Source organism: Ambystoma mexicanum, chromosome 6q (genome assembly GCF_040938575.1).
Source record: "Ambystoma mexicanum isolate Mex_15411 chromosome 6q, UKY_AmexF1_1, whole genome shotgun sequence".
Taxonomy (NCBI): domain Eukaryota; kingdom Metazoa; phylum Chordata; class Amphibia; order Caudata; family Ambystomatidae; genus Ambystoma; species Ambystoma mexicanum.
The window spans coordinates 1,558,819,716-1,558,837,720 of record NC_090937.1 but is presented as its reverse complement, the minus strand read 5'-3'; the positions used below and the strand labels follow the sequence as shown (position 1 = coordinate 1,558,837,720).

The window sequence follows — 18,005 nt, the reverse complement described above, 5'->3', positions numbered from 1 at the left end:
ACTTTCTTAGTTGAGCAGAAAGACCACATTTGGTCACTCTGCATCCTCCGACAGATGACATATGGAGAGACTACCGTTAAGACCATGTCCGGATGACAGTGTTGACGAAATACAGTGGTCATCAATCAAACAAGTTGACGGACTGCAACCTCAGAGAACACCAATGACTTCACGACTGACATGACATTGGTATGTTTAGACAAAGCACATAGGCATCCCTTCACGAAGTTAGGAAGATATTTAGCTTAATTGCTGGTAGAAATTAAGAATATGCTTATAGCTCACATAGTTAGAGGACTGACACACACATACCTTTTGCTACCTCAAGACGCACAAGAATAAATATGAACTGCTTGCTGACGCTTAAATGCAACCAACATGGGCAGCCATTTAAATAAAGATGGAAGCCACAAGTACATTGGAGTGAATGGGAGAAGCATAGAACTCGAGAACACAGAGAAAGCTGACAGTCTGATCCTGATGAAGAATGCATATCAGGCTTCCAGTGCGGCTATCGTGCACATCCTTGCCAAGGAAACTGGGAGAAGGAAGGTTTCAAGTTAACAGGAGAGCTAGGACACCTGCAGGGAACACAAGCTGAAAATCCTCATAACTGCAGACAGGAGAAATCCATTTTGTGGTCCCTATACACACGTGATCTGAATCTACAAGAGAGCCTATTAATTTGAGCCACACTAAGGTGGCTGTTCTCATCAAACTGAAGGGAGGAGGATACAAAAGCAATACAGGTTCAAAGCTGAATATTCTGTCTCAAGGACTAGGAGATGGTAACTTATTGGGAACATACAGCTCCCACTGTTGCACTTGGCCTGGTACCTGCTCAAAGCTCCAAGGCTGAGAAGAGCCCTTCTGTCCAATCCCTAGTCACCTTCTACGTCAAGCGTACACTTTGTTTCAGTCGCCAATCACCTCACACTAACCTGTAACTTTGTATTTGCAACACATAAAAGTGGTCTCAGGAGGAGCCACCAGATATGGTTCACCCAATGATCGCACTAACCCATTATAGAATGTGTAAATAGTTGGCCTTACTAACCTATCCCTACCCCCGTTAGGTTTCCTGGGATGTAACCTCATTTATGACATCATACGTTAACAAAACTGAACAGACGCCTGGAAATCGAGCGATTGTGGAGAATGTTTAAATTTTTCATACTGCGATCCCCGTCATTGTCTTATGGCTGGGTCCTCCGTTTCTGGTGCAGGGGATTTCCAGGGCCCAGTTCCTCTTGCATGTAGATGGGGAGGTTGATCATTCCCCTGCCACTTTACATCACGTAAAGTCATTCTCTTAAAAGTAATGATCTCTGGTGGAACTTCATTCAGAGTCATTGGGTGAAAAAGAAGATTGAGGTTTAAACGTGGCGACAGCCTGATTCTCCATGTTGTCCAGTCCTGAGAAAAAAGCTTGCAACCATACAGATATAAAGAACCGCTTGCGCTCTAGTTCAGTTTGGGTGAGAGAAGCATTTAGAGTAGGAACAAAGTTGAGGCCCTTATACAGCACCATAATTTGTGCATCTGTTAACCAAACAAAGATTTGCAAAATTGTAAATTGGGACGGCTATCGCAGGTAGTTCCTCCTCAGGGTGTCAAAGGAATTCAACCAGCCCTGGAATTGCTCGTTTCCTCCGCGCCTCAGGATTGGCCCCAACCCTAAAACCTTTGGTCCGATGTACCAACTTGCACGAAAGACCCTGTGATGGTACTCATCTGCTGAAGAACTGCTGGTATCGGAAAAGGGCACCCTACATTTATTGGGTTTGGTGGAAGATGTACAATTCAAGAATGGTGGAGGTTTGTAGTCTGGAAGCAAATACAGATCAGCATTATATGAAGAACAAGCGAATATCCCTTTGCAACTTTGTAGACTTCTTCCGGCGGTTAGACGTTTTAGAATTCCACAGCCTCTTTGTTAACGGCTTCCAACATCACTCTGGAATCAACATATTTGACAGTAAGGCTCATTCGTTGAGTACAAGTGCTTGCTTAATTTTGGCTGCTATTATTTCACCTGTGTGAGTTGTATGCAGCATCAGATCTAAAGCATTTTGTAGAGATCTGGCTGAATCCGATTCTGTATTGCTCGTCATCCAGAAAGAAAATGGGGGCCGTTTGGATCTTGAGTCCGAGCGGAGCTTAATCAACCCAAGACAGACATTTGCCCGGCTGCCAGGACAACTACATGCATGCATACAATAATACATACTGATGGAATACCCATTAATGATGTGGGATAATGCACAACAATACAGTTCTACAACTAAACATACATGGCATCTGTACCTAGAACAGATCTATTTAGAACATAGTTGCTCAATAAATGATTTCTCCTATTTATATAAATCACCATTAACTTACTAATCATTATCTACCATATATCAAATATTCACAACAGTATATACGTTTTTCACAACATCCGTTGCAATCAGTGTGTAACTATGCGCGACAAATCAGACACACTATAGAGTGCCATGATAATCCGTTAAATAATGGAATAGTAGCAAGAATCCTAAAAAATGTAAAGCAAGATATTTTGCATGGCACTATACATTGCTCGCTGTTCTTTAGCCCCTCCTCCTCTTCCTTTCATCATGTTCTTTGTGTAATAACTAATGTGTACAATTTTATTATTTTAAAGTTGCTCATTTTTTTATTTTTTTTTCTCGTTTGTATCTACTTAGGATATTATGAATTGTTTAAAAGAAAAATTGTGAAAGATTTTTCTTTTGTAGTTGGAAATCAACAAAAAAAGTCACTAAATAAAAATACATTTACAAAATAAAAAGGTAAATAACAGACGTCACACTAACATGTGATGTCACTCTCTTGTATGTAAAGACAAAAACACGAGTGCTGCGAGATAAGCATGCGGCACACTGAGCACCGCTGGGATAGAGCACTATCCGACCCAGGCAAGGTAATAAATCCCCAATATTGATCATTACATTCTCTCCTACACACAGGGACTTATTATGCCTCATGCTTCACTCGACCTTACAGTGAGAATATATTGTGAACACTGCAGGAACTAGCAAGAAAGAATATGCAAATTATCAACAGACAATATCTATTATGGGTAAGCAATCAAGACTGGACAGTATTGCATTGGCAGCCAGTTAAGAGCAGAGTCGCGTTTAAACTGCTTACTTTGGCTTATAACGCCGTTTGCCGCTCCTCTTCCCTTTACATTAAGCAGTGATTCATGTGGCAAGCATCTTCTAGACCAGTTCTGCTTACAGCGGCTTTATTTTGTATACATTCTTCAAAGCGTATCACAGCATTCAGCAGATCCAGTGCTGTGTCAAGTTATGGAATCGTCTCCCGTCTGATCTCCGAAACATTGATAGTCTCCCTATAGATCGTGAAAAAACTATAAACCATGGTTTTAAACGTAGAGATGCGTTGGCTACAAGATTTCTGACTGTTGCTTGGGTCGAGCACTGTGAAACCTATTGGTAGTAGTGCCACTCGTGGAATAAATAGAAATATTATAAGTATATAAGCTTGCAATTAATGAACTAGGATAACTCACTGCTGGAAGAAATATACATTCTTCGACTCTTTGTAGCAACCACTAATTATGTGAATGGGAGCAAAAGAAGCACACTCCAGAAGTAGGATACACGCACAACAAACTCGAATTTGGTATGACCTAGAAAAGTATCAATGCACTTATACGTTGAACATTTACATGAAATTAACACAATGTCAGACTAACTAAATTATTTTTTTTTGTCTTTTCTTCCACTCCACTTTACCCCACAACCGTCTTTTTATTAATATGCATCACAGTGAACTACATGATTGATTTTTCTTTTGCTCTCAATAAATGAACATACATAAATGTGGAGTAAATGTTTTCAAAGACTAAATTGAATGTCCGAAGCTTGACAGCTTTCAAAGCGTCATTAAGAACGTACTAAGTGCACCTATAAGCGTTGTAGAATGCGTTGATCATACTTCGGTAACAATTGTTCACAGTCAGATGGGAATAAGCTATGAAAGCATCTAAAAGCAGCCTTGATGAAGACCTCCAGGGTCGAAACATGTGTCAGCTAGTCTTGTCGATAAACTAGGCCAAGTAAAAACCATTGCACTTAGCCAATGTACTATAGAATTCAATCAAGTTACCACAAACTGGTTTAATATATGCTTTGTGAATGAAGCTATTGCACACGATATAGCCGCTGCTAAATTAGATTAATGCAAAGTGCTTTTTCCTAGGAGCCTCGCTAAGTATCATGATCTGCTATCGGGTTTTAATGAATGCGGCGGCCCCCCATCGTCACCACTGCTCCAAGACAGGTTCATGTCACTTTTGTCCAATACAAACGTCAATGGCTCCCAGCAAATTCAAGCTATAGACAACAGTAACAAATGAGGCCTTGTCCAGCAAAGCCCCTACAATTTACCTGAAGGCCAACGTTACGCGATACACTCTGCTGTTCCCATTCCGCCCATGCAACATGAGCAGTCTGACTTTCTCTGGTTTACAGGGAGTCCGAGGTTGAAGCAGCCAAGGCCTGGGACTCTCACCCGAGCATAACCGCTGTGTTTTACATGCAAATCGAAAACATTGAGACGCTCCTCCAGGCTGCTTTGTCTAGCTTAAGAAATGTAATGTTTGCGTGGCTGCAAGTGCTGTACAAATGACATCACACTGCAGACTCTCTGACCTGCCACATACATAATGCATTCACTTCTACTTTTGAGGACCGGTCTTCAGACAGAAAGAAATGGACAGTGATCGCTGCCTTGACAAAGTGCGTTTCAGCCTGTATTTCTGGGGTTTGCAGGATCTACAACACAACTGAGTTGAATATTTGTGCATCAAGGCTGAAGGTAGCTTTAACACTTACTTTGAGGGGGTGGAGTTGTTTGTAATCGCTGTGAGAAACCGGACTGTATTCTCCCACCTACTCACTCATGATCTTCCATTCAGGCAGCCAGTGAAGGGCTGTCGCATTTAGATCCCGACCCTGTGGTTCGACAAGCGAGGGACGACCACCTGAGTTGAGGGTCAAGAGGGATTGGGAGGAGGATACCCAAGGGCAAGACATGGTGTTTCCCATTCCCATTAATATTCCAACCCACTCTTCCTCAGCCTTCATGGGGCATTTTCAATCTCACCCCATCTCCCCCTCCCCATTTCCAAAAGATACTGAGACTAGGAGGATGCCGCTAAAATGAATGAGGATTACCCAAAGAAACGACATGGGGAAAGTAAGGAAAACCTACTATAGAAAAAACACAAGGTGTCCCACTAATAAAGCCAGGCAGGGACAGGCATTTGAGAATGACCACTCACACCATACTCCACTTAACTGTTCAACTATAAAAAGGTGGGGTTTTTCACAGAGGAGAAAGTGAGCTGGGTATGTTGTCTGGACCAAAGCGGCCAAGCAGCAGAGACCAGTATGACCTGAAGCTTGGAGGAGGGCGTGGCAAGACGCTGGCACAGTGTTTGGAAGAGGCTACAGAGTGGCTAGGGGCCCATGCCTCCAATGAGCCGGTGCGAAGCACCCTGCATCCTGCTGTTGGCAATCGGCAAAGTGCTTGTTGCCTTGGGACTTGTGCATATCCCAAGGGTATCTGAGGGGCAGGTGGCGAGACCCTGACCTCAACTCTGTGTATCCAGAGGGACCGCTTGTCAACGCGATGCTGCCCGGTGAGTCTCAGGTCAGTGAGAGAGAAACTCTGAGGCATGCGTTTGACCGCAGCGTGAGAAAGAGTTATTAAAGCGGCACGGAGTGGGAAAGCAAGAGTAAGCTTGTAGTGGAAAAGCGAGAGAAAGATTGTAAAGCAGCACAGAGCGAAAGGGTAAAACGAAAGACAGCTTGTAGAGCGGAGAAGTGAAAATATAGAAAAGTCAGAAAGTGTGCACGAGAAAGCAAGAAAGGTGGAAGTGTGCACGAAAAGAAAGCAAAGGAAACGAAGGAGAACAGGAAGGGGTGCAGGAAGCACCTGAAGATGAAGGGCTGAAAAGAAAAGTGCAAGGAAAAAAAACAAGGTTACAGATCAGAGTGGTCACACCTAGGAGAAGCAAAGAACCTCTGTTTCGAAAGTTTCTGATTGTACCCCACGCTTGAAATGTGTATGAAAGAACTGTATATGAAAGGTACATCCTGACAAGCTGAACTGGTGTTTGAATCCAAGAGGGGCCTACGCTTGGGGAGGGGAAACCCTTAGATGCCTAACAAGGTGAAGATACCTTTTATATTGTGATAGTGAAGGAATTGCAGCTTGGGAAGAGGGGCCTGAACTTGGGGAAGGGAACCCCGAGAAGCTTGGAGAGGAACTGTGTATATTTCATTGGATTGTGTTTTGGAACTTGGAAGAGCTAAATCTTGGGGAAGGGAATCCCAAGGACCTCAATACATTTGAAAGTGTAAGACTACCAAGAACTGTGGGGAAGGTCTGATGAACAGCCCTTTTTGATTGAACTCATTTTTGTGAAGCTGACCAACCCCCACACCCGATTAATAAGTCACCTGAAACCAATCTTGGTTTCCTATTTTCTGTTGAACCAGTATATTTTTCCTTTTACAAGACTTCCTAACACATTTTGTCAAAGAGCGAGGGCAAGCATAGGTTTACACGCAGATGGATTTTAATTTTGTACTTTCAGACTTAGACGGCCCTTCGAAACATTAGACCAGGCACCTACCCACGAACCTTAGTACATAAAGGTTTTGAAACCAACATCTTTGAGTCTGTCTCTCTTTTGATACCATGCCTGTCTCACATAGCCCATAAACACAAGCAAAAGCGGGAAAAGAGAGGTCCACTGCGAGGGTTCAGGGACTAACAGCCAAGCCTCCTTGCCAAGTGTGAGTTCTCGCCAAAAAATAATTTAATAAAATCCCTTTGATGAAGGAGCTGGCCCCTTCATCAATGGGATGACATTCTGTACTAAATATGGATGCCAACATGTGCTGTGGAAAGAGTGCTTTGTGGTGGTCTGTAGCCACCATATGAAAGAAGGGACGTGACAACTGAGCAAGGGAAGAGCCACTGTGAGGAGCAGCCAAGTAAGTGAAGCAGTGGTGTTGGTTTTAGAAGGGGCTTACAGATGTAGATGGGAATAGCCACAGTGGGAGAATGGCACCTGTAGCAAAGGGTGTGCCAGCAGCTCTGTCAGCAGCCCAACGTTGCGAGTCACTGTCCATGCATGACCAGCACTGAAGGGAACAGAATGGCTGTACCCCAATGATGGTTGCAAGTAGTAACCTAGAAAGCATCATCAGCTGTCTTTGCTGAACAAACTGAAATGCAGCACTCTGTGCATCTCTTTACCCAGCTTCCTCTGTGCAATATCCAACTACAATACATAAACTTTATTTCAGTTAAAATCATAAAAGTACAATAAATTAAAAAAACACAACATGAGCCCTGTAGTTTAAAATCAAATACAATGCAGCAGCCTACAATCACATAGTGATATAAATTAACAACATAATTAAAATGAGTTCCTCTTGACCATGCCCGGCTCAAATATCTCGAAACTGCATATAGAACATCAGCAGAATCTGCCAATGTACTTATCATTTCAGCATTATGCAGGGATCTCACCATCACCCCCCTCCCCGCCCATTTAAGGCAGGGTCTTAAGATTGCCTTTACGGAGGTCTGCATCCGTGGGGCATTGGATGAGAAAAAGTTGTACCGTCTAAGTGACCCCCCCCCCCCACCCAGGACAATAACCGGATGCACTTTTATTCCAACTTGCCATAACTGTGGCAAATCGGCAAGCTGCCTCGGCGGAACTTGATAAATAACCTTCTCTGTGCAGGGTTGGTAACCACGTGCAGGTATTCTTCCAACATGCAACTTTGCTCAAATAACAAATGAGCATGGCCCTTTGGCTTCATGCACTTGTCCATACATTTGATTATGCTGTATTCCAAAATAGCATGCAATCTTTCTTGCCTACATGTCTTGGTAGTACCCTTCGGGTTCACCCAATAATCCATATGGCTAGTGGGTATTTTAAGATATCCAATGCTGTTCAGGGCACGAGATGATAATTCCTGGACCAAATACGTGCCCACAACAGTACTGATTTGAGACCAGCCTGTTCACTTACAGACTTGACTTAATTTGAGCTGTAATCGAACGTTTGGGATGTTTTTGGGAAGCCACAACAAACTTCTTAGAAAACTGTCCACCAACAATGACAACGTTTTCATTATACAGTGCCCACAACTCGGCACCATATAACGCAGATGCAATTGCACAGGCCCGGTATACCTCCAACGCAGAGGTCAAGATATTCTCTTTATAGCATTTGGAGAAACGTAAAATCCCCTTGCACCCACCCCCCCCAAAAGCAACAAACTGTATCTATATGTCCCATCCATTTACAGGCGCCTGAGATTCTAATCCCAAGATAATCAAAATATTGTACCTCTGCAATCTAAGTTTCACCTCTCTTTAATACGGGTAGAAGGTCATTTTAGTGGGGGGAGGTTCCCTCCATCTATCTCCAGACTAAGCTTCATTAGGCCTGATGGACTTCTGGAGAGAATGCCGCATCATCTGCAAGCATTACTATGCCAATCCTTCCTCCTCCCAGGATTGGTACATCACAGTTGTCCGTTTGCATGGCAGTCACCAACCCATCAAAACACAGATTAAAGAGGGTGGGGGCCACATTATAGCCTTGCCTTACCCCATTCTTTGCAGGGAAAGATTTAGTACATTTCCCGCCCAGGCCCCACTTAGCCTGGGGTGTGGTGTTCTATAGTAGCTTTGAGCAGTAGAGCTCTTTTCTCGGGATACTGTCAAACACGGCTTTGAGATCTATAAAGGCCGTATATATTTCACCACTTAAGAAAAACAAGTTTATAGAAGATCAATGCTAATCTAAATACTGCGTGAAAATGGCTCACCACACTAGAATCCTCTATCCACTGGTCTCGCCTAATTTGCAAGATTTTACCAAATATCTCGCTGCTTGTGCTTGCATCTAATAATGGGATCAGTCGAGAATTCCCTGAGCAACCTTTTTATAAATGGGCTGCTCTCTGCAATACCTAACATTCTCTGTCCTCCGAGCAGCAGTTACCCATTCCCTGCCTTCTATGCACCGCCTACTCTAAACTGCCCACTATGCACTACCTAACCTTCTCTGCTAGTAGACCTTGTCAGCGTTTCCACCTTGAAGTCCTTTCAAACGCTGCATGGAGTCAGCAAGTGGTTACATAGACAACAATGGGTACCATGTATATGGTCCTTGACCCTTATCCCATTACTAGAGGAAATCAAGTCATACTTGGAAGGAGTTTGATGCCGTACCATATCGTGCACCCAGGTGCCCACATGAAATCCCAAAATATATATTGGGAAGGGGGTGACCAGATTTTCAAAATAATAAACTGGGACGGCCACAAATCTGAAAGTTGGACTACCCCTCACACCCGCTGATGCCACAGTATTTTCAGCAGGGGGCTGCATACAAAAGAATGTTAAAAACAAAGGCGCTTTCGCTCGGAGTGTTATTGCAGGGCTGGGTATCTATTCCCGATAAGCATCTGTGGCAAGTTAATGCATGTGGCTAGTACCAGAAAGATGGCGGTTCGACCCATCCCGCCAGGGCAGAGATCCTGCTTAAGTAACACTGCAATATTGAAAAACTTGTATGATGTTTAGGTGATTTATAATTGTTGCCAATGGTGAAGAAGCAATCATTCCCTGCCTTCGAGCTGGGGTTTTCACAGTGGTAACCCTTTCCACAAAGCCGGGACAGGATAAAAAAAAAATGTTTTAAACCTATCAGTATGGAAGATTAGGTGGGGTGACGCAGTGGTGGACAGAGGGCCCAATTCCGGAACAGTGTAGGTTGTATATACTTGGCATTACCCCAAATCCCAGTGCCCAATACTTGGCCCGTCATCTAATCTCCGCAATACACTGCACAAGAGTGGGACGTCCACCATAGAGACGGTCAGGGAAATAATCTCCTTAATCAAATGTCTGATGGATAATGAGGCCTTATAACCCTTCTTGGGGGTTCCGCTTCCGGTCCTCAAGTAGTCTCCTTGTGAATTGTAGACTAGAATCACGTTCACCAACATTAAAGGATGTCAACGGATTCCAGATCTCCTGCGGTATCTCAGGGAAAAGGGCAGCAAGCACAATTTCCTGAGGAAAGGAGGAAAGCAGAGAACCTTTGGGCGGGATGGGATCACAACATAGGGAGACTGCCTCTTGCATGTGGAAAAGGGTAAGGAGAACACAACTGAACTTCCCCTTCCCTTTCATGAAGTGAAAGCGACCAAATAAACTGTCCTAAACAGCAAGGGTGGGGGAGGGAGGGCGGGAATCGGAGGTTAAGGATTTGATTCTGTCGGAGGAGAAATTTCGGAGGGGACAGACTATTTAAATCCATCCTCCTAGCTCTGCTTCCTGAAGAACCGCTTTCAGAGCATTCTACACCACCACATCTCCCCGTTCTCTCCTCCTACCTCTCAACGACAACTCCACGGCACTCGTCCCTCACGCCATCATTCTAGAAACGTACTCCACTATTCCGTTCCTATGTCATGCTATGCTGTCCTCGTCCCTGGTTCAGGTTTGTACCTCCCCTGCATCATCTACATCCTCTCACCCATTGTTGAGGGCACGGGTACTGCGCTGCGTAGAAAGGGTGACGCATATTTGCGCCAAAAATGTATTGCTTCCCTGTAATTTCCATGAGTAAAGAAGTATCCGATTCGTGTACATTAACCCACTGAGCCTGGGCAGCACAAACAGCCACCAATAGTTGATCAGCGTTCTTTTTCCTGACAAATTTGAAGGCAGAAGCTTAAGCAGCATCAGCAGAGGAGCTGTCACCAGAAGCAAGGGAGACATGTTCACCAAGTCCAGAGAGGTGCCACCAAGAGAACTCTGGTTTCGCTGAGCCGCCTCAGAATACTGGGGATAACTGGTTTGGGTGGAAAAGGTTGGGGAATGTGGGCAGTCCAGGGATGGAGAGTGCCTGCATAGTTCTAGTGCCCATTAATGCCCCCCCTTTAGCCAGAGCAGGTGCCCCCCCTACCCCTGGCCCCACATTCACAGCCCTCCGGGAGACGAAACAAGCGGGTGAGCAGCGGTTACTTGCGGCATCTCCTTGTTTAGTCTTTGCAGGCCAACCAAGGCCTTCCGAGCCCATTTCTAGAGCTGGGCAAGTCTGGTGGAGCTTGGGTCACCCCGAACTTCAATTGGGGCTCTGGCCCGACCATCTTCTCGGGTCAGTGCCTGCCCAAAGTAGGGTCCGACCACGAGCCCCTACTGCACTACCAGTTGCTACAGTGTAGGAACATGAAGTGCTCTACCCATTCCAGCCATTTAAGTGGCTGGGGCGGGGCAGCAAGTTAGGTGCCTGGCCCCTGTAGGCAATTTTTGTTCGAAATGTAGGGGTTACGGGTGAGCAGCTTAAATGGCTGGAACGGGCAGAGCACTTCATGTTACTACCCTGTAGCGGCTGGTAACGACTTTAATAGTAAGTGCCTGCCTGGTTCCCCTCATCTCCCTTACTCCAACCCTTCCAAACACCCACGCTGTCCCTGCCCCTCCAGCAGCACCATCCGCTTTTCACTGCCCACTTCAATCCCCAAGGCAGCCGTACTGTCCCTGCCCCTCCCCCCCAAGCGTCATCACTCTTTTCCCTGCCATCCCATTGCTCTCTGCCCCCATTGGCCTGCTATCCCCAAAACAGCACTGACACCCGCAAATGCCACCACCCACTTGCCCGTACTATAAAAAAAAGACCTGCCCCCACATAGCGATCCAGCCACCAGCACGCAGCTTGGGCTTGGCCCGCATTGGTGCTCTAGAGTCAGAACAGACACCCCAGGCTCGGGCCTATGCCAGAGTTCCCTGGCTCGCCCAGGTCTACATACCTCTGGGGGAATCATGGTCTGGTGGTGCAGTTCGTGCCGTGGTATCCTGGACCCCACCTTCTCAACCGGGATACGCTGAAGTCCTGTGCCCCCAACACCCCTCTAATCCAGCAGGCGAGACAGCAGCAGACGCCAGTGTAGAGGGGAGGTGAGGAAGACGAGCCCAGCAGGCTCTGCCATCAGTAAGATAGCGGCCTGAGGCTCAGTAGAACAAACAGGGCTACGGTTCCGGCAGGCTTTAACCCTCCAAGGGCGGGGAGGGGATTTTTTCAGAGTTCTGATGAAAGGTTCTGGGAGAATACGGGTACCTGGAGGTATTGAGTGCTTACTTCTAAACCGTTTCGGGGGAGTGGTCATGCAGACTCTTTAAGATCTAGGCAACATCAGTCATCTCCGTTATGAATGGACAATTGGCCCTTCTGGGTAGCAAGAGGTTTAAAGAACCGTGCCGGAGAACGTAAATCAGGCGTCATAAGATGATTACAAACTTAAGCTGCGAACAAGAGGGGGGTGAAAGGGATAAGGCTCGGGTGGGCTGGCCTGAGGCGGGGAAAGTGCCACGGGTTCAAGCCAGCCGTCTAACAGGTACTTTCACTAAAAGGCGAGGTCATGTGAGTAATCGAGCATAAAGGGAGCAAGGTCAGGCCTCTGGGCTATGTTGCAGAGATCAGGGGTGAGGCTCGGGTGCAGTCTCACGGTTACGCGATTGCCGACTAGACACAAACCAAAAGAAAACTATGCAAGCAAAACGCAGTGTGCGCTATGCCAACACACAATCGCAATGTGCTCCCAAGTGTACAAAACAAAAAGTCATTAGCGCAACCTACTTGGCGGGAAAAAGAGGGAAAACATGCCATTATCCTTATCATGCATGCATACAAAATGCCATCCGCTCATGTTCCTCGCCTTGTGTATATTTTATGAACACGCAGCACCCGGGACCAGTGCTAACTGCTTTTTCCACAGAGTCGAGAAGAATAATTCGCGGGCTGCCGCAAGCATCGCCTTGCATCCACGCAGCAGCTGGGGCAGCAGGTGCGCGAGGAAGCCACAATGCGCCAGAGGCAAGATTATACGGCACTAAGCAAAGCGACGGCTGCACAAACTTATTTCCAGGAAGATGGCAAAGGACCAACGTGGGCCGCACAAGCAGAGCTCCCCTGGGGCGGGTCTAGCCCCATTCTTCCCGACCTCTGCGCTTCATTCGGGAAGGGAGGCGCCACTCCACCATGCAAAGGGGAAGAAGAGGGCGCACTACACTTCGTGGGTGGCATTAGGAACTCTGCAAAGGTACATTCATGAACGATTAGCGTGGAGAAAAGGGTTTTGTGGGGTTCCACTTTAAAATATACAATGCAAAAAGCAGAGTTAAGCACTTGAGTAAGGTAATGCTGATATTGTTATAATCATATAATATATTATTTGATCAATTCACCTTTTTTGTTCTGGATAATGACAAGCCTTAGTCCACAGGCACCCAAGGAAAATAAAAGTTATATTAGTCATGCATATGCTTCGGAGACGAACATAAAAAAGGGGCAGGTCGAAGGACAGTGTCCAAACTTACCCTTTCTGGCGGTAGCCATCGTGCTCGTGCAGCTGAAACCTCTAACGTCCAGACCCGTTGACAGTCAGCAGCGAAGCATCTTCAGACAGAAGCAGGCTTCTAAGCAAAAAAAAATAAAAAAACAAAGATACACGATGATGCACCCGGTCCCAAAAATACCGCAGCAGATCTAATCTGCGGCTCCAGCCAGCCTCGCTCAGACCTGGCTCTCAAGTGCCACAGCCACAGGTCGGCGTTTCAATGAGCACTTTGGGAGGGGAGTGGAAACCTGATGTCTCCCTCCAGGTCCTAGTGCCCGACATGTAGACAGCCCGCTGAATTCCCCCACCCATGCATAATCAGACAAGGCAGACGCGTCTACACGACACATTCATTTCAGAGCCAACCGGCTGCAACTTTCTGGAGAACTCTTATCTTTTGCATGTTGTCATGGTCAAACAGGGAGGAGGGGTGGGGGGAGGGCAAACAGGCGGGGGGGGGGGCGGGGGGTGACAATATTTCGAGGTTCTTAGCACAAAATGATTTAAAATGTAATTTCCTGTTGCAGGTTTGCTGTCTTCTGAAAACTAATAAAGGTGTCCGCTTCGTCAACAGTATCTATTTTATTAATAGATAGTGTGAGGCTGATGTCCTCAATTCAAATTTCCTATGACGCCAGTGGCTTCTAATACCAGAAGTTGCTCAAAAACACGAAAGCATCCACAGAGAAGGCCCAAGCAGCCCCAGGCAACCAGAGACACAAAACTAACCCTCAAGTGAGGGGCTTGATCACGACGAGTTTTCAGGATATCCCTCATTAATATGCATGAGGAAAAATGTGCATATATTTAGAATCAGTGTATGCAAATGTACCTCATGAATATTAATGAAGGGTAACCTGAAAACCAGACACGGATCTGCGCCCTCCCACCTCGCCTGTAGTTGGGCAACCATGGAGGTGGCACTGTGCCCAGGTTACAAGTCATGGCACCATAATCAAGTGGGAAAGCACCCACCAGGGCATTATAGCTGTTAACAACCCAACATCCTTTCCAAGGAGACAATAGCTTTTTAAAAGTAGTGAAACAGGTTAAAAAAAAATTACATATCAAAATGATCCCAAGTCCCATCTCCATTTGCATGGTGGACATCACCAAAACGTGAGCAAGTCAGCACTGCACCAGGGAGAGGAGGAACATAAATCAACATAAGTGTGTGGGAGGAGTGGGAGGGGGAGGGGGGTGAAGTGTGGCTTGCGGCTGGGGCAAAGGGAGGCCAGAACCCGGGAGATAAGATGGCAATGTACTGCTGACCAGGTGGCTTGAGAGGCAGGCCAAAACAGGAGGTAAGGCCTGCATTTCAAGCTCAGAGTTTGGATGGAAGGAACATGCATGCCTAGGGCTTTATGTAGGCTGGGCCCTGCCTGGGCTCACATAATCCACTCACTAGCCCCAGACAACATTCCAACGCACAGGGCTGGTGCTGTAGGTGTGATGCATTGGCGTCTTCATCTGTTTGGTGAGGAGGGGCATACAGACAACGATTCATCTCCCTTTCAGTTCCTCCCCAGCAGATGTTGATCGGGCTGCATCCTTTTCCAAAGGCTGCCTGCTGGTGGGATGAAAAGGCCCACTGCAGGTACAAAACAAAGGGACATGGGGTGATTTCCGTGCACCACCTGGAGTCCCCCACCTGCCCACCTTGCATTCACAGCATCTATGCACAGCGGTTTCTTCTAGCTTATGGTGGTTCATGCCGAGACCAGGACAAAGTGACTCATTACGAGCTGGGTGGTATCCCGGTGGCAAATCCGCCAGAATACTGCCCGACTGAATTACTGTTACCGCCACTTGGTCCAGCAGAATTACCACCAGATAACAATTGGCGGTGTAAATCCCCATTGTTTGAGTCCTTTGGACTCAATGGGGCTTTTTTGGCGGAATTACCCTCGCAGAATTTCAGCCGATTCTGCTTATATTTCTGCAGTAACTGGCAGGATTTACCTCTAGCATGTTGCTGGAGGTAAATCATTCACTCCAAGCCTGACCTCGTTATTTGGCATAGCAGTAAAGTTGCCGGTAATGGATTTACCGCCAACTTTACCACTTAACACCATACTTGTAATGAGGCCCAAAGTACTTTTCCGTAACACACACTGCTCTCCATTAAGAGGTGGTGCAGAAGCGCCCCCATGAAAAGCAGTTGTCCCCAACAGATGAGCATCGCAGGGAATACACTTGTCACTTAATAACGCATTTCACAACCTCAGGTTCGTTACTGCTTAAGAAATGCAAGGCAAACTATGCCCGGAACTAGACGTCCCCCCATCTTTGAACGGCTTGAAGAGATGGTGCAACTCAGCCCAAGTGCATTCCAGGTCCTCAAGAAAGGCTTGTTAGGATATAGATCAATTTCCATATAGGCAAATCCCATGTAGCTGCAGGGATAACAACTGGGTTTTTCATTTTTAGATTCCTGGTTTGGTGCAAACTGTGCAGACATGAAATGGACATTGTACAAGTACAGTCTGCCTTTGAATGCAAGATATTAGAACTGATTTAGTGCTGAGTCACAGGGACCACACATTGCCAAGGTTAGGTAGGTATTGCACAAGAGCTGCCTGCAACCTCTTTAAGCCACGCCCAACACTTGATCGGCCACACCCCCTCAATTTCTCACGCCATTTAAAAGAACTCTCAAAAGGCCATTCCAGGTGCCAAAAAAAGAAATTACAAGAAAATAAAATAAAGACGACGGTGAACAATCTTCGGGCTGCCATCCAGCCCCTTCCTGGGCTCTGATCTGCAACTACATGCTTGATTTATCCTGATTTTGCTTTTAAATCTGATAATATTGCATAGCGCCGACTTGCCCCATTTAAAAATGTCGGGCGTGATGCGGCCTCAGAACAAGGCTCTGCTTCTATCCGTTGCTAGGCAACATCTGGAATAAGGATTAGGGACATCCGCCGGCAGGCGGAAGAGCCGGCCTCAGCTAAGGCCAGCATAAGGCCCTGTTAGCTCCTGTTAGCGCACTGGTTGGGCCGTTGACTGCCCCAAGCCAAGCTCATCATCCGGAGGCAAGACAACGCGGACTGCTTCAAGGCCTTCCGCCCGAGCACATATTCTAACCGTCATGATCACTGCAGAACAGCAAATACGGAACAATTCTTTGAACGAGGGGACTTGCCCACATACCGTGTCTTTACACTTGTCTCTGCCCCGACTACTCGAGGTGCACCCTAGGTGTGCTGCTTGACTTGCTAGCTGCAAAATTCAGACACCTTTACCGATGCATACCCACATATGTAGTATACTGCCTGCATACATTGCTTTAAGTTGCCCAATGGCAGTACAAAGCCTTGTACCCCCTGACCACCACAATTCTGAAAAATTAGTAGTTGAAATCATGATTCAACTAGCCAGCCACGTGTGTTACTGCATCGCTTCAGATTGCACCCTATAATGATTTCTAATCTGCATATCAAGAATCATCTCATTTGATACCTCAACTAGGCCTTCAGTGCCTTAGTACATACCTATTGCGTCTTATTTAAATAATGCCTCCATACACATGATATGAAATATTTATGCATTTCTATGGCAAATCGAATCAGCCTATTCTGCTGCCTACAACCAGGTGATACAAAACCTAACGTGCCTTTACATGAGAATACCCACACCATGCGTACTTCTATGCTATACGGGACTCGGCTGCTCACTTCTCAGAAGAAGCTATAGCATGGATACAATCCTTTCTAAGTAATCGGACTATGAGAGTCTTTTCCCACACTGCAGCTGCGGACCCTATCCCCATCACCTGCGGGGTGCCCCAGGGATCATGCATCTCACCCACTTTATACAACATCTTCACGAAGCCCCATTTCGACGATCTGGACAATCTTGGTATCACCTAGCCTAACTATGCAGATGATACTCAGATCCTCCTACCACTTACTGGGGATTATGACAAGGATTTGGCCTTGGTGAATAGGGTATATCTCATCATCCAGACATGGATGGCCACCCATGGACTATGCCTGAATGACAAGACTGAGATCATGATCCTGTGCGCTACCTCAACTCTCAAAAAAATGGGACCCAAATATTCTGCCTTCTACATTGACAATAACATTATTACCGTCGCCAAGGAGGTGAAAACCTCGGGTTTCTACCTGGACTCTACCCTTTCTTTCAACAAGCAGGTCAATGCCATGGTATCTGCCACTGCATATACCTGCAAATTGATCAGAGCAGGTAAACCTTTTCTGTCCAACAACAGCTGTATCACCCTAGCCAGAGCACTTATTTTGTCTAAGCTGGACTACTGTAATTCTCTATACATAGGGGCTAACAGGCAAATTATCAAGAAAATCCTATCCCTCCAGAACAATTCCCTGGGAGCGGCGCTTGGAATTGCTAGGAGAGAACATATCTCTGAGACCAGAAGATTAAATAACTGGCTTTCAACATATGACAAAATCCAGCTAAAAGTTGCTTCACTCACACAAATGCCTGACTAACGCTGCGCCCTGTTATTTGACAGAGAGA

General features: G+C 46.2%; 1 protein-coding gene across 3 annotated transcripts in view; it reads right to left on the bottom strand.

Moving 5' to 3' along the window:
- ADISSP (adipose secreted signaling protein) overlaps positions 1 to 18,005 on the bottom strand; it is a 627,791-nt gene that overhangs the window by 389,581 nt on the left and 220,205 nt on the right. For all 3 annotated transcript variants that reach the window (XM_069632259.1, XM_069632260.1, XM_069632261.1), the window contains one exon: positions 13,477 to 13,575. In XM_069632259.1, coding sequence (XP_069488360.1) covers positions 13,477 to 13,495 — 19 coding nt within the window. In that variant the 5' untranslated portion in view covers positions 13,496 to 13,575. The remainder of the gene's footprint in view (positions 1 to 13,476; positions 13,576 to 18,005) is intronic.